Below are 24,675 nucleotides of genomic sequence, written 5' to 3' on the forward strand. Positions count from 1 at the left end.
TCTCCAACTTACACAACCAAAATTCACAACTACACAAAAAATGTTTGAGAATATCAAAAGTTAAAAATCACCAAGGATAATATTTGTATTCTAACCATATTAAGGATCATGATTCCAAACACAAGCCACTTCTTGAACTTAACTCATTGAAAATTGTCAGCAACTTATTCATATGTATTGAAAAATACTTACAAGTCTTCCAATTCCACCATGGCAAACTATATTGAGACATTGGCCTTCTTCATTATTGAGTATTGCATTGCCTACTTATTTTCATAACCTTCTTCACCCCCATAGCAAGCTTCTTTTGAGCAAATGGCATGAGCACATGAAACATGGATAAACATCGAAAGCATATTTCTCATCATACATACACTTTGATTGTTTTCAAGTTAGCTATGATATGCCACTTGACCATAAAACCACTTATGCTAGACATGCAAGAGTCCCATTATGTTGTTTCGCAATAGGTCTACAATGCTTGCATTCTCCAAGCTTTTTCTTTAGACTGGTCAAATTATATTATAAATGTCAATACCAAATGTGTAACTCTCATAAATTTCCTACAATCATGCATCAAGGGCCCTAAATGTTCCAAGCTTTAAGAAAGAAGAGAATAAGAAGTTTGTTCGTTTGCAAATGGAAATTCCTATGTTACAATGGCAAAGAAGGCTCACTTTTTATTCCTATGTTACAATGACAAAGAAGCCTCACTTTTTAATGCCAAAAGATACACCAAGAATGATTATTGCTAATGTCCACATTGCAATAGCGCATCCTCCTAGATTGTTATGGGCCTTTAAATGTTTACAATGTGCGTTTTTATTCCCATGGTTAGATCTAAGCTTTAGTTCACACTTTTGTTGATAATTGTGCTCATCAATTTCCCCTTCTAATTTTAAAGTTTTAGCCACACGTTTGAGATCAAAAGAGGATGACTGCGCTAATGTCTAAATTGCAATAGCACATTATATGTTTGAAATGTTTATAATTATGCTCTTCACTTTCCCCTTTCTAATTTTATTAGTATTTCACACAAGGAAGGCGTCTTATCACTCAAAACATAAATTTCTACGCATTATGCTTTTGGCTCATCCATTGTCAACGCCATTGTATTTTCACTGGATTCACCTCAATCTTACCATTTTCATAGACATTTAAAAGCTCAGTTATGAGATCGGCATCCAAATCAACAATACGCTTGCGTTTTAAGTGCTTACTCAAGTTTAGCTCCTTCAACGTAAAATAAATGTCTTGCTCTTTAATCGCTGTCAGTTCAATCAATTCCTAAACAAACGAAAAGAAGACATATCAACAAGATATACAACAAGAAAGAATAGACAATATGTGGCTTTCCAAGTCTTCTGATTTCTAATTCATAACAAGAGGACCCAACAAAAGATATATACTAAAAGACAATGACAAAACAACGCTTGGAGGAAAATGGCAATCCAATTAATCATCTACCCTTGGTATCGAAGTTCTACAGGCTATCGGTGCAATGCTAGGGTATCGTGAGACATGAATTGGGGAATTGAGGCAACATGGAAACTATTGACAATAATATGAAAAAGCAATAGAAGCAAGAAGAGAAGAATTATTAATCAAAACCTGCTAGAGAATGAAACTTTGAGTGGGACTAAAGTTGTTCTGGTTGGGTTTATTTAGAGAAGCAAAAACTAGAACGGACAAAATGCCATTTATTGTTGACCACAAAAAAAATGTTTCCATCAAACATCCTCCAAGGTAGTATCAATTGATTCTGATCATGAGCAAGGTCTTCCTTGCTGGGGCTTGCTGAAAATAGTTTTCCCATGGTCACATAACTATAATAGGATCCATGAAATGATGTCCATTCGTGGAATTTAAATCAATGGACTGCATCTGGTTGATGATTCCACAAAATTACACTCCCATAGCCATACGTGCGAGAAAGAGAGGAGAAAAAGAAAAAGAAGGTTATATTAACATCCACTACAGACCAAAACAAAACTGAGACAAATCTGCAAGTCCATGTCCCAAGAATCATGGGCAAGAATCATGGGAGAAGTAAGAGGCTAGTCCTCGTATGATGTGGAGTCCTTAACTAGCATGTATAAGAGTACAATCAATAGCCTACCACTAACTCCACCCCGTGGGTATGATGGGATGCAGTATATCGTACGTAAGGCAAGGGAGAAGGAGGCCTCTCATACCTAATATGCCCCGACATAAGTTGTGTGCTCTCTCCACCACAGCTCTATGATGCCAATCTCGGAGCTGAGCAACCAGTGTTTGATAGAAAACATGATGGGTATGCACCTAGCTAGCCTCGGCACCCAATGTCTGAGGCTGTCTGTACTATGAGCCTCCTAACCCCAATGTTTGAGGCTGTCTGTACTATGAGTCTCCTAAGGATGAGAAGATATGATGCTACATGGTTGATCCAAGATGGGAGCTCACAAAATTGGCTATTTACCTAGAGTCCATAGTCGCAAAGAAACCCATTCCATAAGGTTAGGAAACTCGTTTCATACCCAGATGTTTCATAAATGTGTGAAACACCTATTTTAAACTTTCACAAATGACATACCCTAAATGCCTTGGGACTTTTGTAATCATCATTTATCATGGATTTAGTTAACACATTGACATGGATATTGGCATTGATTTTCGGAGTTTCGTTTTGAGTTGTTATCCATGATGATTGCATATATTGATGGCTCCTTTTACAGCTGAAGTTGATGTTGGGCATGGATAGTGGACCATAATGCATGCAAATATTGATGCTATGTTGAATGTTCATTTGCATTATATTGAATAATGAATAATGATAAGCTATGTTTTCTACATCACATTAGTCATACAATATACGTATATAAAACTTTCATACTTTTTAATATCTAGAATGAAACCCATTTCTAACATTGTACAAAACTCATATGAAACCTATTAAACCTGTTTCATATACCTCCCACTTCAGAAACCCTTGGCAACTATGCTCGGGTCACTGGGTGACTAGGTTTAAACGCTCCATAAAGGCTAGAAGCAGATTCTCACGAGAGCGTTGCTTAAAAATCAAACTAACAGGAACCTAAAGTTAAATTCTATCATGTTGGCCTACTAGACACATTAAAGGTTGCTACAAATCAACAAAATGGAGGATATGAGAGATCAGTTTGCATCCCTTGGATGAACAATACCTTCGAAGGATATGGCCATAGTTCTTCTTACCCAACTGCCATCTCCAAAGTATGATGTTTTCTACACCAACCTCTGACCTCGAGAGTACGTGAGCCACTTCTTTGCAAGAGTTGGCTGTTGTGCTCCCTGGCGCGAGGATCGAGATAGACAGTGCTTGCTAGCAGCACAGAGAGAGAGAGAGAGAGAGAGAGAGAGAGAGAGTGAGTGAGTGAGTGAGTGAGTGAGTGCAAAGTAGGGAGTGAGAGTGAGCACGACTTGTGGATACAGTGACAAGTGTACCTATTTAGGTTTTTAGATAGATATATATATGAAAGTACAAGTGTGCTAAGGATGTGTTCACACCCAAGCACATTTAAAAGGCACCAGGGCCCTTTATTCCCAACAACCTCCCACCTAAAGGCAATGTGCCTTAAGAGGAGAAAAGAATCAACTAAGTCTAGGTATGTACAAAGCTGAAATACATATATCTATCCAAATCCCATCATCTGTCGGTAATGAGCAAACTGCTCTGCTGGAAGATCCTTTATGAGCAGGTCTGCAAGATTATCATCTATATGCACTTTGACAAGCTCAATACTATTGTTGTCAAGTACATCTCTAATGAAATGGTACTTCACCTGTATGTGCTTCATCTTTGCATGAAAGATGCGATTCTGTGCTAGCATGATAGCACTCTGACTATCACAATGGAAAACAGGTAACTCTGTAATGCCAAGCTCTCCCACCAGACGTGAAAGCCATAAAGCCTCCTTGCATGCCTCAGTGACAGCCACATACTCTGACTCTATAGTAGACAATGTAACACACTTTTGTAGCCTGGAGATCCAAGAGACTGCTCCTCTTTGAAGGTAAACACATACCCATAAGTGGACTTTCAGCAATTTGCATGACCAATATAGTATGCATCCATAAAGCCAACGACAAATGCCTTCTGCTTTCCAAAGCAGATGCATAAATCCTTTGTGCCTTTGAGGTATCTCATAATACCTTTCATTACTTCCCAATGCTTTTTACCAGGGTTTGCCATGTATCTGCTAACCACTCCCACTGCAAAGGTGATGTCAAGACGTGTAGCAACCATAGCATACATCAAATTGCCAACAACTAAAGCATATGGTATCTTGGCCATTTCAACCTTCTCATCATCAGATGTAGAGATGTTCTCTGTACTGAGTTTCACATATGGAGGCAATGGAACCCCATTTGTTTTCCCCCCCTCCATATTGAAATGCTACAAAACCTTGGAGATATACTCTTGCTGAGATAGATAGAGTAATCCTTTTTACCTATCTCTGAGTATTTGCATGCCAAGAATATGATTTGCATCACCAAGATCCTTCATGTCAAAGCTACCATGAAGACTTTGCTTCAGTGAGTCCAAGGCATGAGTATCCCTGGCAACAATTAGCATGAAATCAACATACAAAACCAAGATAATCAGGCTGCCATTTGCTGCCTTCTTGGTGTACAAGCAGTGATCCACTTGACTTCTATGAAAACCTTGAGACTACATAAATGTATCAAACTTATGATGCCATTCTCACGGTGCTTGTTTCAGCCCATACAAACTCTTTTTGAGTTTACATACCATCTTCTCTTTTCCTTTTGCCACAAGCCCTTCAGGCTGCTACATATATATGTCTTCATGCAGATCACCATGTAAGAATGCAGTCTTTACATCCATCTGTATGAGCTCCATATCTTCAAGCCCAAAATGATTCTCAATGTAGTCATCTTGACTACAGGAGAGAAAATCTCATCAAATTCAACTCCATGTTCCTGCTTGTACCCCTTCACAACCAATCTTAGGAACCAAAAGTGATCTTCATCTTGTAAATCCATTTGCATGGAAGTGTTTTCTGCCCTTTAGGCAACTACACCAAGTCCCAAGTGTCATTTTTCTCAAGAGATTCCATTTCTGACAGCATGGCTTTATACTATTTCTTGCCTGTCCATTGCTTCCTTGAAGCAAGAAGGTTCACCACAGTCAGTCAACATGACATAATCAGCCACATTGTTTGCACCAAGAATGAATCTATCAGATTGTCTAGCAACCTTGGACGATCTCCTAACCCAATGATCATTGTTTGCTGGTTGTTCCTGCAAATTTCCATTTTCAGCTTGCTGTCTTGGCATTTCAGCCTACAAATTAATATTAACAACTTGTTGTCCTAGCTGTTCCTGCACCTGGCTCATTATTATGGGCAATAGCTGGCTGATCATTTTCAACATTATTTTTTGCATTTGCAAGTTCATTTATAGCAAGTATTTGCTACTGTACAGCGGGCACATTTTGCTGTCCAAAAGGTATTTCTTCCCGGAATACAACCCTACGGACCTCCTCAGTCTTTTCGAGTCGTTTATGCATGAGATCTTCCCGGAAGATAACATCGTTGCTGCGTACTACTTTCCTTTTCTCTGGATCCCATAATCTATACCCCATTTCACCCTTGTCACCATATCCTTAAAAAAAACATTTACAGGACTTTGGCTCAAGTTTGCTGCGTTTTTCTTTACAAATGTGCACAAATGCTTCGCAACCAAATACTTTCAAGTGTGCATACAAAGGTGGCTTACCCGACCACGCTTCTTGCGGAACTCCCCCCCCCCCCCCCTCCCCTGGACATCCAATGGCTCATTATTATGGGCAATAGCTGGCTGATCATTTCCAACATTATTTTTTGCATTTGCACGTTCATTTACAGCAGGTATTTGGTACTGTATAGCGGGCACATTTTGCTGTCTAAAAGGTATTTCTTCCCAGAATACAACCCTACGGACCTTCTCAGTCTTTTCGGGTGTTTATGCATGAGATCTTCCTGGAAGATAACATCATTGCTGCGTACTACTTTCCTTTTCTCTGGATTCCATAATCTATACCCCATTTCACCCTTGTCACCATATATTAGGAAAATGCATTTACAAGACTTTGGCTCAAGTTTGCTCCGTTTTTCTTTACGAATATGCACAAATGCTTCGCAGCCAAACACTTTCAAGTGTGCATACAAAGGTGGCTTACCCGACCACGCTTCTTGGGGAACTCCCTTCCCCCCTCCCCAAACACTTGTTTGGTGATTGATTAATCAAGTGTACAGCTGTCATAACAGTCTTTGCTCAAAAACCATGGGGTAATGCAACATGAGACAACATCGTAGGAACCTTATCCTGTATAGTCCGATTCATACGCTCTGCAACTCCATTTTGGGGTGGATTATGAGGGGTAATGAGCTCCCTCTTTATCCCTTTGCTGTCACAAAATGCTTGAAAGGCCTTGGACACATATTCCCCACCATCGTCAGAGCAAAGACACTTAAGTGTCTTATCAGTCTGATTTTCAACCAATGCCAAGAATTTTTTAAACTTGTTAAGCACTTCATCCTTGCTACGAATAGAGTAAACCCATACCTTCCATATAGCATCATCGACAAAGGTGACAAAATATTTCTTTTCTCCTAAAGATAAACTTGGCATTTAAGATACATCAGAATGTACTAACTCCAGAGGAGAAGATATCAGCGAAAGAGACTTCTTATAAGGCGTTTGTGCATGTTTACCATAAACACAATGATCACAATGCTCAAAATCAACATAACGAAGACAAGGCAAGTAACCCTGACAAGAAAGCACTTTCATTCTAGTTTGACTCATGTGTCCCAACCGGCCATGCCATAAAGAAACACTTGGCTGCTCGGTCACAGCAACAATATGATCACTCACACTAGATACATGGAGAGGATACAAGGTATCACTTTTACAACCTTTGGCAATCACTCTAGATCCCTTACAGATCTTCCATTTCCCATCACCAAAGGTGGTATATGATGCCTTGTTGTTTAACATTGAAGGTTTGGATTTTGCATATGTTGTTTAGACTCAACTGGAATAACTGTATGCACAAAAGAGTGCCGCAAGCAAAGTGTATTGGCTAAAAAAGCTTATGGATTTGCGTATGAAAGAGGCTACAGCAATGTCTACTCACTTGAGTGAGTTTAACTCTATTTTCAACCAGTCGGTTGCCTTGAAGTTCTTGATTGATGAAGAATTTAAGGCTACGTTCTTGCTTTGCACTCTGCCAGAGAGTTGGGATACATTCAAGACTGCTATGAGCAATTCTAATGCGATTCTTTTGTATGCTGATATAGAGAGTGCTCTACTCATGGAAGAAATGAATCGGCAGAACAATGCATCCAGTAAGTCTTCCAATGCTTTGCATACTAGAGGCAGATCACGGCAAAAAGGCAAATCTAATAGCAGGGGATGCAATAAATCAAGTGGCAAGGATGTTGAATGCTATCATTGTGGCAAGAAGAGTCACTTTAAACGTGACTACTACAAATGGAAGAAAGAAAAAGGAAAGGGCAAGAAGACAGATGATAGCAAGGACGAGAAGAAAGAGAGTTAGCCTAAGAAGAGTAGTGTCAAAATTAAAGAGAAGAATGTAGTCACTCATGACAGTGACAGTGGGAATGGCGTACTCTTGGTCTCTTCACCCTTTAGTACACATGCTTTACTTGCAAATACGGACAATGACATGCATACTTGGATTCTAGATTCAGGTGCTTCTTTTCATGTCACCCCTCATCGTGAGTGGTTTTCTGACTACACAGAGGGTTGACATGGTGTTGCTCATCTTGGGGACATCTATACATGTGACATTGTAGGTATTGGCAGTGTGCAGTTGCAATTTCAGCATGGTTCTGTCTTCACACTTCAGTCATTAGGCCACTAATTGAGTCACTTCAGTTTGAAATTTTGGCTCCCTCCACTTTCCCATGAATCTCTCACCTACCTTCATAGCTACCCACCTTCAGTGGAGGACTTGAATCTCTCTCTCCAAGCCATTTCAGCTCGTGGTTCCTTCTGGGCAAATCTTCCTCGACTCTAGGCGCAGCTATCTATCACCTCGCATGATGACATTAACCTCTCGTCGTTCCAGCATTGTGTTTTCTTCAGCCTGCTGCCTATTTGCGGCTGTGTCTCCATCGTACGCTGCATGCAACCCATGCGCCCTACAATGTTGGTGAGAATCCCAGGGCTTTAGAAGCTTACTATGTAAGCTATCTCCCCATCAAATCTTTGGTCACATAATTGCTTGTACGTGCTGTGATAGCTGAAAAACCAATCGGGTCTGTTAACCCTAATCACAGGCAGCCATAGCTAACTTCCTAAAGCTTCATCTTTCACTTTATTATCTCACTCACTGGAGTTCTTGCCACTCTGATTCACTAGCCTACTTATTCTCCAGCAAGATCTAATCAGCAAAGAGAGGAAGTTCTTGAAGTTTTTTGAAGTCTTGAGGATCTCAAGCATCAACACCATAGCCATTAACATTCAAGCTTCGTTTCCCGTGGCTCAATCTTGGTAAACTCAAGTCTTTGCTACTGAGAATTACTCAGTATTCAGCAAACACAACCTCATTTCAGGCAAGCATTCAAGTGACTTACCAACAAGGAGGGGAGATCTTGACAGATTACAAGCACAGTGTCCATTAACACTCATCTAGTGCTTTTAGCACTTATGTTATCTAACACAATCAGCTTTGCCTCTAATCAAATCTCAATTTTTTGTGCTACTCCAGCATCAAATCAAGGAAGGAAAGACTCGGACTTGCAAGACCTTAAAGATCCCAAGTTCAAAGGGCATACTAGTCACCTAATCACCTAGTATCTCTTTATACTAATCACGTAGTGCTTCTTGGCACTTATGCTCAACTAAAATTTGAAATTTTTGAAGCTGATTTGCTGCTGATCTGGCAATCTCAACATGGGCAAGGACTCACCGACAGCTCAATTCAACGGTGTTGGATTCCATACATGGCAAACTAAGATCAAACCGATCCTGATGAAGAAAGGCTTGTGGTCAATCACAAGTGGTCAAGAGAAGAAACCAAGGAAAGCTGCACTTTCAGTCATATGGGATAAAAATGATGATAATGCTCAAGCTATTATCAAGCTCGAACTTGATGACAGCTACATTCATCATGTTGATGATTGTGAAACCTCTCAAGCAAGATGGGATCGATTAGAAACCCTATTTGGAGCTCATTCAAAATCCTCCAAATATGGCTTACTGATTAATCTTTTAGGCTTGAAATGAAAAGTAATACCTCACTTACAACTCATTTGAATTATATGGAAAGCTTGTTGATACAACTTACAGGGATTAACTTGAAGATGGATGATGACATTTGCATTGGAGTGCTTCTCAAAAGTCTTCCACCCGAGTTTGATAATGTGTCTACCACATTAATCAACATGCCAAAGCCGAAGCTTGTGGATATCAAAGCCTCTCTCCTAGAAGAGGAAAAGAAGATCAAGAGCAAAGGAGAAACAAGCATTCCAAGAGGAGACCAACAACTCCTCTATGTGGAAGGGAAGAAGAGCATAGTCTGTGATTTTTGTAAGAAAACTGGGCATATTAAGAAGTTTTGCTATGCTAAGAAAAGGTCCCAAAGAACATATCTTGCTATAGTCAAAGAAGATGAAGACAACAAAGAAGAAGAAGAAGAAGAAGAAGAAGAAGAAGACACCCAAGAACGAAAGGATAGGACTCACCAGTCCCTCTTTTGTAGCTCATTTTTTGATAGACTTTTTTAAGTTTAGAATGTGAACTTGCCTAATGTTCCCACCATAAGCTCCTATACTCCTCATGTAACCTCTGCACACTACAGTCTCTACACACTTAGTGACGCCTTGTAACAGCCTCTAGCTTTATATGGTTGGTTCTTTCCATGTCTACACTTAGCAAGATTCTACTCATGACAGCCTATGTATACTCAGTGTCTTTTTTGGTTGTGATTGAGCCCCCGGGTGTTGAGAAATGTGCAATCACATCCACCATAGCCTCTTTGTAAGGAACAAACAAGGCAAAGAAACACATTGCACATAAAGCTTTAGACTAGGTCATGTATGCATGGTTTATTAAAACCACAGTTGGTGAATACCATAGTCACTTTCCGCTTTTCCTCACCTACCAATACCACCTACTGTAAGCCTATAAAAGGCACTCATCCCCACACTCATTCCATCAATCATTCTCATCATTGTACTTGGATTATGCTTGGATAATATCAGTTGTTCTTCTTTGTCAATGCTTATATCTCATTATGATTGTCTATTTGCTCATCAATGATCCTCCTTAGCATGCATCCTCAATATTTTAACACCACTACTGCCCTTCGCTGCAAATAGCACAAGCATCTAAAGGTTATGAAGGTAGAATTGGCTAAGCTCATAGCCCACTTTGCAAAGAAGCATTGGCACTCAGAACATTAGTGCAGCTTCTAGTGTGCCTGCAAATGTGCATCCTTGCTTTCCCATCCCTGTGTAATCTATTAACACTATCTACATGGCCCCAGGGCTGCTTTTGAACCACCATGATCATGATCACCTTCAAGGCCTCTGATCAGGTGCCCTCCTACGGCAAATGTGCCACTCACTAGCTCCAACCTTAGGACCACTTTCTCAGCTACAATAGAGGAGATGATAGAGTCCTGTCCACCCTGTGATTGGGATGAAGTAATTACAGAACACTCCTGGCTAGGGATTAAGACAAAACCCGAACATGAGCAAGAAGAGAGGCTTTTCCTTTCTTTTAAAAGATAGAGGGAAGGTGATGGAACATGGCTCTTCGAAAATAAGGGAAAAGATGAACATGGACAGAGATGGCAACCACCTACAAAGAGAGGAATAGGAGGCTGGCCAGGAAGAAGGTAGTAAGGAGCATGGCAAAGCAGATAGTGGAGGCAAACTACATGAGGAGAGGCAGCATGCTCAATAAGAAAGGGAGAGGGAGACTAATAACAGTGAGATAAATATTGCTTAGTAGAAGGGAGTTTACAAGAGGAATAGATAACACGAAGCAACGCAAGAAGAAACAGACACAAATGAAAAATTTATGCACACGAGCATTAAGATAATCACCAGTCACAAATTATGTTCGTCTTTCATGAACAGTAATGGGATATTGACATTGGTAGTTGTTAAGCAATCCCTTTTCACAGCTCTGTGTCAAACTCTGGGAAGGATATTGTGAATGCCTGAAACTTCAAATTTATGGGCAGTTTCTAAAATGACTTCATTGGTAGTGTAACAGTATCATAGATTACCTGGATGGTGATCCTAACCCTTGTCCTTAAAACCCTCAAAATAGTCCGACTCCAGTAGTGTTTATAGGATGCCATCCCCAAGTCAGATAGAGGCCGCTCAGGTGTACCCACTTTCTTCTCTAATTTTGACAACTCGTATGCTGAATTTGTACAGAAACCAATCATTCAATGAGCTTATTTTAGTTTCCAAGAGTAGATGTTGCCAATGAAACAAACAATGAAAAGAGTTGTGTGTCTTGAAACTCTAATTTATTTCAAAAGAGCAGATGCTTCTATATAATCAAACTTAAGGACCTAAAAAACTGGAGGTGTTGAAACTCACATTTGTTTTCTGACATGTGGATGCTTTTTAAAATCCAAACGCAGACCATGTTGTTCAGGTACAAAGATCTTGTAACCTATAAGGAATTCCAAAGGCCTCAACCTTCTCTCAAAGTGTACAAACCAGGACAAACGAAGGCCAAATCCATGCTCTAGCTGAGCCACAGATCTGGACAGTCATAGTACAAATTGAAAATGGCACATATGTCTGCATGCATGCATGCACACGTGCATAGGCATGTACACGCTTGCACACAGTGTGCATGCATGCACATGTGCATAGGCATGGCATGCACACACTTGCAGGCTGTGTCATATCCTTGCCAATGCACCTTCTACATGTTCCTACCTTGACATGGGTACTAGGCAAACTATTGTATGTACTTAAGCAAGTATTTATCTAGTCTCATTCTATGAATGAGGCATTTGGGTTTGCATATTGTGGAACATGTCTGACTAATCCACGATTATCTTTTTGGGCTGGATATAGATCATATAACTCATCAGTATTGCCTGAAGGCACAATTACCATCTCTTTCCAAGAAATTTGCACTTCTCAACTTCATTGAGTGCCTATTATACAAGGATGAGCTGCACCGTTTTGCTATACAATGTTCATTAGTGCTACAGGAAGAAACAATGAACGCATAGGGACAAAAATGGTAATCAGAAGATGTATGATCATAGAGTTCAGCTTGTTACTCTCTAATTCTTTTCGGGCATTACCTATAAAGGATCCAGTCATCTAAGCAACAATTGATTGTTCCTAATGACTCTCGTGATCCTCCCCTACAGTGCTTCTCAAGTCAATTTGATTTGTGTAACAAACCTTTTGTATATCAATTGTTACCAAAAGTGTACAAAGAGTTGCTCCCTCCGTCTCCAGCAACATTCCCCCCGGTATCACAGTAGCTAGCTCGCTAGGTCCTCGGCAGTGACGCGCAATGGAAACCTCTGGTCAAATGCCAGTGCATTTTGCAAGTGCCCCCCAGTCAAACACCTTGCATGTTGTCCTTTCTGAGGAACAGCTCTTATCTGTCCGTGCCACCACAGAGCTGGAACTGAAAGAAACAGCAATCTTTGGACAGGTCATAGGACACTCCATCCAGGGCCCAGCTTCGGGATTGGCTTCACTCTGGAGGAGTTTTGGCTAGAAAGAATTGTCCAACAAGGCTACCCTCTTGCCCTGTATCTTTTCTTACTCTTTGTGGAAGCGATTGTTGAGAAACCCTTCACCCGCAATTTGCATTTTTGCGTTTTTGTGTTTTGCATTTTAGGATTTGTAGCCCCAAAAAGGGGCGCCATCCTAGACTCTGACTGTTCCTATTTATAGGCCACTCTCTCATTCATTCCTCATGGCTAATTCATTCAGTCCGTCACCTCTTCTCTCCAGCCTCTCCACTACCCTCACATCCCTTCAAGAGGACATTGCGGTTCATGGTTCGTGGATGTCTTCATCATCTTCCTCGTGCTACAACACCCTTGTTCCCTTGTATCGCATTCACTCCATGATTCAAAACTTCATCATTCCATTCAAGTGCTAGATGGTAGGAGACAGCAATGGGAAGCTTTGATTGCAATGTCCTTTGCGAATTGGGTGTGGGCAGTAGAGACGGACTCTTGAAACTTGAAAACGAGATTGAGAGAGAGTGGTAGGTTGCATGACTATTTATTGAAGTTTGGGGCACTTAAATTAGGGTTTTGCATGTGGAACATAGTAACTCTCTAGGATCACATGTCTTTTGGAAATAAGAAGGTTTGTTGATTAATCAATTCTTGGGGCTGTTTTAATCAAGCTAATGCAATTTTAGTTCAATGACTTTCTCGGTGTCTACTGAGTTCACTTTGTGTTCCTCCTTGCAAACCCTACTATCTCGCTGGTACATCATCTTTTGACATGGTATCAGAGCTAGATCTGCTTAAACAGCGGCAAAGATCCTCCACTCCATTGATGGCAAAGACCGGTGGCGGGTTCGACATCCACTTCTCTTCTTCTTCCGCTACATCAACATCCTAACTGACGGCTGCTCCCCCCTACGTTTGTTGTTTTTCAGCCTGCGTTTTTAGTATTTCTCTCTCTTGCACTGTCGTATGCATCAAATCCAGCCTTCCTTGGCTGGGTTTGCCCCCAAAGATCCTCCTCATCAGAGAAGACAAAGACCGGAGGCGGGTTCGGCATCAACATTTGATTTCTCTATCATTTCTGTTGCACATTGAGAGAGATCCTTTTTCTCCCTCCCACCCTCCCTTCTCCAATTTGCCACACCAGTACCATGGCGTCTCCACCAACAGTTTGCCAGTCTACTTGGTGTTCTTACTATGGCAAGAATAGTCATTCCACCGATGACTGTTGACATCCATCTTTGCTCCCCACCCCCTAGAGTATATGCGTCTTCCACCAGGCACTTCTTGTGCCACCTCTCCTTTCTAGGCCACAGAGATCGTTCTACATCGGCTATCGGAGTATTATGCTCAAGGCAATAAGCCGCACCTGACGCGCACTAAGTCCTTTCGAGCACACGGATGCTCTAAGATCTTACACAACAATAAGCCCTCCTAGAAACCACCTTGCTGTGCGGAGGTTTCCCCCATCCACTTCCGGGTACAATGGCTTCCATAGGCCACATCTCCTCCACAGACAGCTCTCCTAAGAGCCCACAACTGTTCCCCACCCTCTTCCACTCAGGTTTGAGAGGCCACTTTTGGGTGCTTTTCCGCTGCTTCTTTCGAGCCCCAAATACCTTCTTCGACACAATTGACAGCACTTCCTTCGTCATTTGATGCTTCACAGTCTATGAGCCATGAGCAGTTGATTCCCTTTCTCTCTCAGACTAGGATTCAAAGGGGGATTTTCTTACTTCGCTCTCAAAGGGGGCTTCCAGTTCTTCTTCGTCTTCAAAGGGGGCTCCTACTTCTACTCCTTCCGATTCAAAGAGGTATCCTATGTGCCATGAAGTTCTTCACACACCACCATCTTTCACTTTTGAGGAGTGGCTCTCCTATGAGCAATCATTTCCTCTACTCAAGTCTCATACCCAGGATCTAGAGGATCTACCTAGATCAGGGCCCTTGGGTCTTCAGCAGCGACTTGGTGGCTAGGCCTTCGTATTCCTTCCAGTATGGAGTCACAGAGCTAGTGGCTTCTCTCCTGAGGTTGAGTTTCGAGTTCTACAACTCATCCAGTCTCCTGACTATCTTCAAAGATCTCCTTTCAAGTGGTATTCTCAGATTACACAGTGGATCTTCTTCGTCCCCTAGTCAACATGGAGCCACCTCCCGAGCTCGAGTACGGGCATATCCTTATGGTTCTCAGTACCACACAAAGTCCGACATTCCTCCTATGCCTTACATGTTTTCATCATCTTCGTACTAGGGTGCTTGGGCAAGTGAACAATTTCCCCACAAGGGATACTATCCAAGTGGCACCTGTTGCATGAGCATTCTTCGACATGTAGCATTGCATCTTCACCTCACTCTTCTCTTATTCCCCTTTCTAGGCCTGAGAGGGGTGTTGAGAAACCCTTCACCCGCAGTTTGCGTTTTTGTGTTTCTACGTTTTGCGTTTAGGGTTTGCAGCCCCAAAAAAGGGCGTTATCCTAGACTGACTGTGCCTATTTATAGGCCACTCTCTCATTGATTCCTCGCGGCTGATTCATTCAGTCCGTCACCTCTTCTCTCCAACCTCTCCACTACCCTCACACCCCTTCAGGAGGACATTGCGGTTCGTGGTTCATGGCTGACTTCATCATCTTCCTTGTGCTATGGCACCCTTGTTCCCTTGTATCACATTCACTCCATAATTCAGAACTTCATCATTCCATTCATCAAAGTTTCTTCTCTCTTCTCTTCTCTTCTCTTCTCAGTGTCTTGCTGAGTTCACTATGTGTTCCTCCTTGCAAACCCTATTGTCTCGCTCATACGTCATCTTTTAATAGCGATGTCCTACTTCCTCCGCTCACGTGTGAGCGGACTATATGGCCTTCAACTTCTGGTAAGGGAGGAGACTGAGCTACTGGACTCAGAGTATGCAGATGATACCGCTCTTTATGTAGAGGATGATGAGCTGATATTGGAGAGAGTGAGACTAGCTCTTGAGGTATTTTACACTACAGGTGGAGTGAAAATCAACTGGCAAAAGTCAGTTGGTTTTCTTAGAGATCCGGACCCTAGCACGGGGTGGGGTGTCCACTTAGGGTTCAGATGGGTGAGCAGGGGACATACCGTCCGATATCTAGGGTTCCAAGTGGAACTCGACATCATTCCTGCCTAGCAGTTTCTTCCAGTTCTCGACTCTATTAGGTGGAAGCTGACCTACTGGAGCACAGTCCGCCTTTCCTTGGTGGGCTGAGTGCCGGTGGTCGATCATGTCCTCCTATCGTTCGCTTGGTACACTGCCTCTTGTTGGTGCTTCTCCTCATCTTGTGTGGTTCAGCTTCGCCGCCTAGTGCGGAAGTTTCTCTGGGCTGGCTCAAACAGTTCAAGGATTCCGGAGTCAAGGTGGCGTAGGCGACCATCATCCGGCATCGATCTGAGGGAGGGCTTGGGATCATCGACCCAAAGTTCCAGAGCCTGGCCCTTTTGGGCAAGCTAGTGATCCCTGGTCCCACACCAAGTGGACAAACTTAGAAAGTCCTTTTGAAGGAGGGTCTCCAGGAGTGCAGACCAAGGCTTGGTAGTGGATGGAGGCCATCCTTGAGATGGATCTTCACGACTGCCCAGATCGCGCCACCAAAATCTTCCTTCCTTCGCAGCTTCGTGTATGGCAGGGCCTTTGCAAGGCCCTAGTTCAAAGGCCCCCAGGATGTCAAGAGAAGATAGACCGCCAGCAGATGGTCTGAAACCCCCCGATCAGAGATCGGGACAAGATACACATTGATAAGCGTCCCCCACATCCAATGGGCTGGCTAGGAGACTGGTCCTGCTCATACTATCGAGACATGGCAGAACATATACAAGATGGCGGATCAGGAGGTGTTGCAGCGAGAATCAGGTTGTCAACGAGGAGCCAAGGTGAAGAGGAGGAAGATTGACTGAGCAATCTCTCAGAAGTGGCTAGACCCCCCAATCCAAGAGCCAATGGAGCCTAGTGAGATGTGGGCTGTTAGATTCTCTGTGGCAAGTATCTCCTTACAGGTGGCAGATAGAGTGGGCCGTGCCCCCTACGGGACTTTCTTCACTGTGCAAGATGGGGGGTGGTTGATTCTTGACAGAGGACAACAGGATGAGGAGATTGTTGTCCTTCCTTGGAGCAGGATTTGTGTGGTTGGACTCCAAGGAAAAACCTAGTGACTGGACCCATATGTGCCCTAGGAGGAGTTTCAGGAGTGGCGCCTTCGGATATGGGAGAGCAAGCCACTTGATGAGCTAGAGTGGGACCTTGGAGAGTGGCTATGGCCGGCCACTGCGGTCGCCAAGAAGCCACTCAGGTTCTTGGAGTACACATCTAGGATTGGTAGACATGTACTGATGCAGAAGGACATGGATTTGGCGCTTTCGCATAGCAGATACTGGGCGGAGCACAGCATTACCGATGCCTTCCGTCAGACTTTCTGGCGTCGCCTGTGAGACAGTGTGAGGCCGAGGAGGATGTCGTATTTCCTTTGGCTTTTGGCACATGGGGATCTGGCTCTTGGGAGTTGGTTGGCTCAGACACAACAAGATGGAGGTTCCGAGCGCTGCCCACAGCAGCACTTGGAGACTCCAAAGCACTGCCTTTGGTCTTGCGAGGCAACACAACTCGTGTGGAGAGGAGCCTGTTGTATTCTCCGCCGTGTGGCAACCAGCCTTGGATGTATCTCGTAGGGGGATTTTTACTAGAAGGCAGTTAGCCGGGGCCGTCACCTTTTGCATGAGGCCGAAATGCAGGACACGATTTTTCTCATTGAGGTTGGATCTTGTACAGTGGTCGGCTTGGAGGCTTTACACAACCACCAAGTATTGAATCCCATAGCAGAGCGCTCAGAGTTATGGGAGATCATAGGAAGTCTTACAGGATGGCACATTTGGAAGGCACGCTGTCAATTGGTTTTCAGTGGGGAGTGCCTTTTAGTATATGCGACTTTGGTAGAGCTTTGGACCTCCATCATCCACTCCCTCCACGGCCGTTGGGACCAGGTGCAAGGCGAGTCTCGAGCTCGTCACGAGCTCCGTCTCCACTTTGTGCTCACTTGGGGCGTCCATGATTGTTCTTCACGATGCAGGTGGGCAACCCCAAATGGCGATACCCCCCCCCCCCCCCCCCTTCCATGGCTTCTTGCCCACATCCCTCCAAACCACCTTGAGAGACTTGTATACATGATGGATTTGTGATTTGCATCAGCTCCAGCTAGTCTGTTGAGCATGTACACTTCGTTATAATCGGCCTTCTGATTAATATAATTAGCCACATTTTACTTACAAAAAAAAAAGTCAATCGTTACCAAGACATATTGGCTCAATGATTCCAAATTAATTTGATACTCATGTACTTTGAAAGGCGATTTGTATTATTTAAGTGTTTCAAAATATGATAAATGTTCATCTTTCTATTTAAGGGTAGAAAACACCCTATAATTATACTTAGTCGTCATTGATGAAATACCTAAGAGAAATTAAAAGTTTAGTCAGGCACTCAGATTGACCAGAAAGCTCAAATGACTAAGACTTTTAAAAGCTCTCCCAAAGCTAAAATTGGCAACTCCTAAAATTTAGGAGGTTACTATTTTTAAAAGTTGCTCAAACGGAAATTCTATTCTCGTCAAAGGCTTCGAAAAAAGGAAAATTTTGTCTTCAACAGCTATCTCAAATTCTCAACCATTTGGGAGATTTTTAGAGTAGAAGGTTTGGAAGCTTTTTTCTCTAGAAAAGTGATGTGTGGCATCTAGAAAAGGACATGTCATTTTGAAAAGACAACTACTCCTACACTTATCATTCTCAACAAACACTTGTCATTGTAACCTCTACTTTCCACTTTTGAGCACCCAAGCCCCACACCTATATATTGGAGATCTTTCTCTTCATTTTAAATAAGCTCTCATGCTGAAATTTCAACCGCATGCTTTATACTCCGATCGGAGAACCAAGGACTCAACTAACATTAAGTCCTATCTATCTCTCATCCAAGAAATACTTTCTACTTAGCTTGACCTAATCCAAGCACTAAAGAAGAAAATCAACTTGCTACCTAGAGTTTGCAGAAATTAGGGTTTCAAAGCCCTAATTTTCAAAATTGCAGCAATTAGCCCTTTTGTATATAGTTCAAGCACTTGGTGCCCATGGTTTTATTTCAATAAATTCCTAAAAAGGAGAAGGGATTGATTCCCCTCTCAACATGGTGTCGACTCTCTCTCTCTCTCTCTCTCTCTCTCTCTCTCTCTCTCTCTCTCTCTCTCTCTCTCATGAAGATAATTGAATTAAGTAGCAATATTTGCATCAAACCATCAGGTCAGCTAAGAAAAACAAACACAATTGAAAGGCTACCAAGACTCTAATACACAAATATCACCCAAAAAGGACAATTGGTGTGGATCGAACAATATCCAACTAGGGAGCAGCAATGTCAGAAATAACCAGACTAACTGAAACCATAGAGGAGATCTGTCATAATAATAAACCACGAACACAAGCCACATGACCATGGATGCCTGAGGCCGAATCAAAAATAAAGGCATTCCGAGTAGGCCAAATATGCCACAGCACTGTCCATCTAAGAAAATGCAAGAGACATGAATAATCCGATTGCAAAGTAGATATAGAAGTCATCCTTCCCATAAGCCACGAACAAGCTGATATATGTTGCTGAGTCGCCAAGGACCACACACAAGAAACAAAACTCCAAATCTGTCGAGCAACTCGACAAGAAGCAATGTCTCATCATATGTAGTGCAAAATACACAACAATCACCGCAGATCTTGCGAGCACGCAACACGTCCCCAATTGGAAGACACCCAATAAGCAACCTCCACATTAGCACTTTACCTTGATAAGGAACCTTAGACTTCCAAAGTTAGATGAATCTTTCCTGCCACTTCTTTTTGCTATCCCAAATATGCCATAATTTATTAGCCTTTCCAATGACCCATCTCTTGGCCTCGACCATCTGATGATAGATCTGCTTAGTTGATCTTTTCTCGAAATCATCAGAAAGCACAAACATCCAATCTTGCCAAGGAGACGATGGTTGTAAAGCAGGCAAAGGAGAGAACCTCAGAAGCATATCCTGTATGGGCGACCAAATGTCATGATAGCCTCGAGGCACCCAAAAGTGCAAACAAATACACTAGAAAGAATAAAGATGGGGCTACCTAGGAATGACATCATCATGGACTGACTGCAACCCCAAACGAGCCATCTGATTTAACTTATCTCGTTGTAAATCTTTATCACACCAATCCCACAACTTGGAGGTAGCCAACACTTCTCCTTGCACCAAATTCTCCTCCTTACGAAGATCAGGAGGGCACCGAACTACAAAACATAACATCTCTTGCAAGGATGCAATCAAATGAGAAAGGAGAAAAAACTAGGAGACCTTCATAGACCTTGTGGAATTAAGCACATGCCACCAAGAAACTTGAATAACTGTGCTATCATGAGAGATATCAATCTTTTCTATGAAAATTTTTGCAATATCTGACCAAGGATGAGATCAATGTTTAGTAATTGTGAGGTAGTGTAACGAGATATACCTCAAAATGCATGTGAAGGTAACAATTCCTGCTTTTGATACATGGATTTTTTAAATAAAAAGTTAATTCAGTGAATACATCTATTTATTTTTTAGGAGATTATCTACTTTGCTCATAATTGTGTATGTGCATGATCTTATCATTATGGTTTCATACTAATAAGATGCTCTTTGTAAATTCTCATGCCACTAAGGTGGATGACCTCACGCCTCAGCTATGCACTACATTTGGGATGACTCACTTGAGTTAATTACACAATTTTCTTAGTGTGTGAAGATAGTTCAGCATGAGCATGGTTTCTTTTTTCAACTAGAAGTTTTCTCTCTACTTATGGTCGATCAAGTTTACCTTTATCACTATATTGATGGATCCAAATAGCAACCTTGTGCTTGATAATGGTTCAGAGTTGATTGTTGTGAGTAGGTACTGGCAATTAGTTGGATTTTTCTCTATCTTGATATTTCCTTCTCTATGAGCATTCCAAGTTAGTCCACTTCCTGAGAGACCCAATGGCATGCGTTTGGTTGTTTTCGCGTTAGGTTTTGTCCACAGAAACATGCATCTTTCACATGAAGAAACCAAAAGCTTTCCCTCTTTATCAACAGATTTTTTCAAGCTTCAATAAATTCAAGGGTGACTTTTTGTTAAAACAGAGTGTTCTTATTTGAAATAATGATTCTCTCTCTCATGATTAAAAACTTCTCCAAGTTCCCAATCTATAAGTGTGGCAAAGAACATGCGAATGACAATACTTTGAACTTAACCAACTCATTCAATTATCACCGTGAAAATCAGGAGAGAGAGAGAGAGAGAGAGCCGTGAAAATCGAGAGAGAGAGAGGAACGAGACCAGCGATGGCGAGACGGGACCTGTCGTAGGGTTTTTGCGCCCTGCCTCTTTCGGATTGTTCGTCCTTGGCCCTCAGCCCATTGTCAGCCTGCGCCTTGCTTCGTCTTCTGCCTACGCTGCGCTGCCTGTTGGGCGTAGGCTCTATACCCTTGCAGAGGTCGTTCTCAGCACCATCATAGCATACAAGGGTACCTGCGTCTTCTGCACAGGGAGCCCGCCTGTGTCCCTGCCACTGTTGGCAGGCTTCGAAGGTCGTCTCACTTGTGGATCGTGGCTCCCCATCCGACCTGCGCAGGGTCTGTTCGTGGTGTCCTATTCTTCTTTCGGGTAAGACAGAGAGTGAGTGAGAGTGACTGCGTGAAGGCTTGTATAAACACCACAGCAGATTCTGGATCTGCGCAGAGAACCTGAAGCACAACAGCCTATAGAAGACGCCCCTCTGCCTTCAACCTCTCTTCTGTTCGCGGGTGCGCCTGGTCGTTTTGCTCCCTTCTGCAGAGGCGCCCAGTTGCGGTCAACCCTAAGCCCCACAGACGTCAGAGAGGCAGTGTCCCGTCCAGTGTGCTCGTTGCTATGTACACAGAGAGAGAGCTCCCTCGGGATAGGCCACGGCTGAGGCCGCCAAGTCTGCGGGACTTGCACAGAGAGAGAAAGAGAGAGAGAGAGAGAGAGCGGGCGCGAATGCGAAGACAGCAGTATGGCTGGCCTGGATATGGATTTTCTCGACCGGACGGTGGCAGCCCTTGGCCCTAATTCAGATGCAGAGGAGCCGGAGGATATGGTGCCATGCACGGAGGAGTTGCCTCCGGGTTCTGAACTGCCGCCTGCCGGCAAACGCTCCAAGCATACTTCTGATGAGCCAATGGGTCCTCCGGAACGTTCCTATGCGCAAGTGGCCTCTGATCCTGTGGATTCGCAGGAAATTGACTGGGAGCATTTGCTGGACTTTGCCAATACTTTGCTTGGCGATTATGTCCAGCATAATAATGAATCTTTTTCTGATGCGGCAACGGATGATGTGTTGGAAGCCACAGTGGACCCCAAATCAGTCTTGCGATCCTTCTCGGTGTTTTATGACCGTGCAGTTATACTTTTCTTCACTGGCAGGATCCCAGTGCTTTCGCATATTCGCCAGTGGATGCACCATTTATTGCAAGGGGAGTGTGTTGAGGAGATCTTCCTTGGACCTCGCGGCTTTTATGAGGTGTTGTTGAAATCGGAAACGCATCGAGCTGAGCTCCTGTCCAAGTTGCCACTATTCTTTGATCGTCGCTTGGTCCATGTTGTGCCATGGCGCCCCATGGCCGACTTCCAACGTCTGCTTCAACGAGAATGCCCGCTGTGGGTGGAGGTGGAAAATTGTCCGGCGGTCTATTGGCCCATGTTGAAGGATGCGATGGCGGTTGTGGGAACAGTGCTGGTTCCCCCAAGCCTCAGGGCGATGAACCGAAACCGTTTATGCATGCTATGGGACACGGCCAGGAAAAGGCCCGCGTGGCTTCGCCTCAATTGTTCAGGCATGCATCCTTTGCATTTCCTCTTAAAATGGGGCAACTTTGCGGGACACTGCTTTTCATGTGGTAAATTGGGGCATTTCATGGCCGAATGCCCTGAAAGGCAACCGTCTTCAGAGGATGCGCAGGTTGTGCTGCCCAAGGATGACATGGTGCTTGATGCCACGCCCCAAGAAGCCCTTCAGTCTCCTCATGTCATGGATAAAGGCAAACAACAGGTCCTGAGTATGGATGCCCGTCGCACTGACTGGATTGAGGCACGTCCCAAAAAAGGTAAAAAGTTGAATGCAGGCCTGGCGGATCCTGGGCCTACTGCTTCCCAGGATTCAGTGCGCACGTATACGCGCAGGAAAGAAATGGTCACTTCACAGCAGGCTGCGCGTCCTACGGCCCCGTCTGCCCCCGTAATCAGTCTCCAAGGAGAGTCTATACCGACGGCCCCAAAGGCCCACCTGCTAAGCTGGCGTTTGATGCCAAAGGTAATGTTATTACACCCTGGGATCGACGTTATCCCCGCCCCTCTCCCAAGGCAGTGGATTTCCCTTCTACCTCTAAAGCAGGTCGCCAGAATTCGTTTGCAGTATTGGCTGATTTTCTGGATGAGGGTGTCCTGGATGCTCTCGCGGAAAAGGTGAAATCGAGGCAGCAGGCGCCTCGTTCCTGACTTCCTTCTTTGAGTTCTCATGAAGATAGCCACATGGAATGTGCGAGGCATTTGCTCTCGCCATAAGCAACATGCCATGTGGACCATCTTGCATGAGAACCAGTGGGATGTATTGTGTGCAGTTGAGCACAAAAGTCACGGTGAAGCAGGAAAAGTTGTGGATTGTCATGGATTCCGTCTGTTTTATGCAGGGACCCATGCTACGCACTATTCGGGCGTGCTGATGATTGTCCATGAGAAATATCAACCTGTCCTTGTTAAAAATGATGTGCAGGGCCGCTTTCTGGTAATTGAAGTCTTATTTGAAGGAGAGATTTTATGGTTGTTGGGCCTCTATGCTCCGAATGATCCCGCATCCCGACAGGATCTTTGGTCCACTTTGCAGGGCTCCATGTCACTCGGCCGAAGGGGGTTTTTGATGGGTGATTTCAATATGTGTGTTGACTCTTCTCAGTCCACTTCAGGGCACTCAGTAATGGATACGCCGGAAGCCGGGTATGGAGTTCCTTTGCTTTGCACGTACTCAAGCAAGATCTTTGGTCGTGGCTTCACCCTTCTTATTCGGGGTTTACTTTTCATTCCGCACAATATGCAACTACCTGGTCACGGCTGGACAGAATGTATATCATGCAAGGGGATGATTTTCTTCCCGAGATGCTGGAAATGAAGGTCTTGCAGCAATATGCGTTGTCGGACCATTTCCCCCTCCAGCTTGAGATGCGGGCACAATCTATTGCACCTTTTGTGCAATTGCTGGATAGGCTCCCTTTACGTTTCAACTCCTCTTATTTGAAGCATTCAATTTTCCAGGGCTACATGCAGCAGTTGATTGAGAGGTTCTTATTGGACTTCGCCTCTGAGGGCTTGCCTTCATTTGCACGGCTGCTCTCTAATGTGCAGCGGGTTGCTCGGCAGTACGGGATCCATCATGCCTCGCTTTGTCGCCAACGTCGACATGCAGCAGAGGACTTACTGGCTTTGGTCCGTTCCTTGCTCCTGGATTCCCTAGATGATGATTTTCTGCTGTCACTGGAGAGGCGTTTGGCCCATCTTATTCAAGTGTTTCAGTTGAAATCTTATCAGCAGGCCAAGCTGCATAACTTGACTGACACATTGCAAGATAGTGCCTGCCAGTCTCATAAGTTCTTTCGCGCATTGCATGCGTCTCTGGCTCGCGAAAATATGACCAGACTCCAGGATTCGGAAGGTCGCACGGTCACTGATCCGCAGACCATTGCCACTATGTGCAGAAATTATTTTATGGAACTTCTTGGTTCTTCTCCCTCGCCTTCTAGCCAGGTTACGCATGCCCGCTCGGTCTTCTATCATCTGGTCCGCGAGCAGGTTCCAGTTGATATGCAAGCCACTTT

The 24,675-nt window shown here is 43.7% G+C and overlaps 1 protein-coding gene across 1 annotated transcript in view; it reads right to left on the minus strand.

Annotated features, from left to right (window-relative positions):
* Positions 1-531: 531 nt before the first annotated feature.
* Positions 532-24,675, minus strand: part of LOC148029423 (histone acetyltransferase of the MYST family 1-like) — a 177,313-nt gene continuing 153,169 nt past the window's right edge. The window contains exons 8-9 of the mRNA XM_087688561.1: positions 11,291-11,430; positions 532-1,287 (exon numbers count right to left, since the gene is read on the minus strand). Coding sequence (XP_087544687.1) covers positions 1,102-1,287; positions 11,291-11,430 — 326 coding nt within the window. The 3' untranslated portion in view covers positions 532-1,101. The remainder of the gene's footprint in view (positions 1,288-11,290; positions 11,431-24,675) is intronic.

Source organism: Lygodium microphyllum, chromosome 11 (genome assembly GCF_053477565.2).
Source record: "Lygodium microphyllum isolate KBCC chromosome 11, Lygodium_microphyllum_v1.1.10, whole genome shotgun sequence".
Classification (NCBI taxonomy): Eukaryota; Viridiplantae; Streptophyta; class Polypodiopsida; order Schizaeales; family Lygodiaceae; genus Lygodium; species Lygodium microphyllum.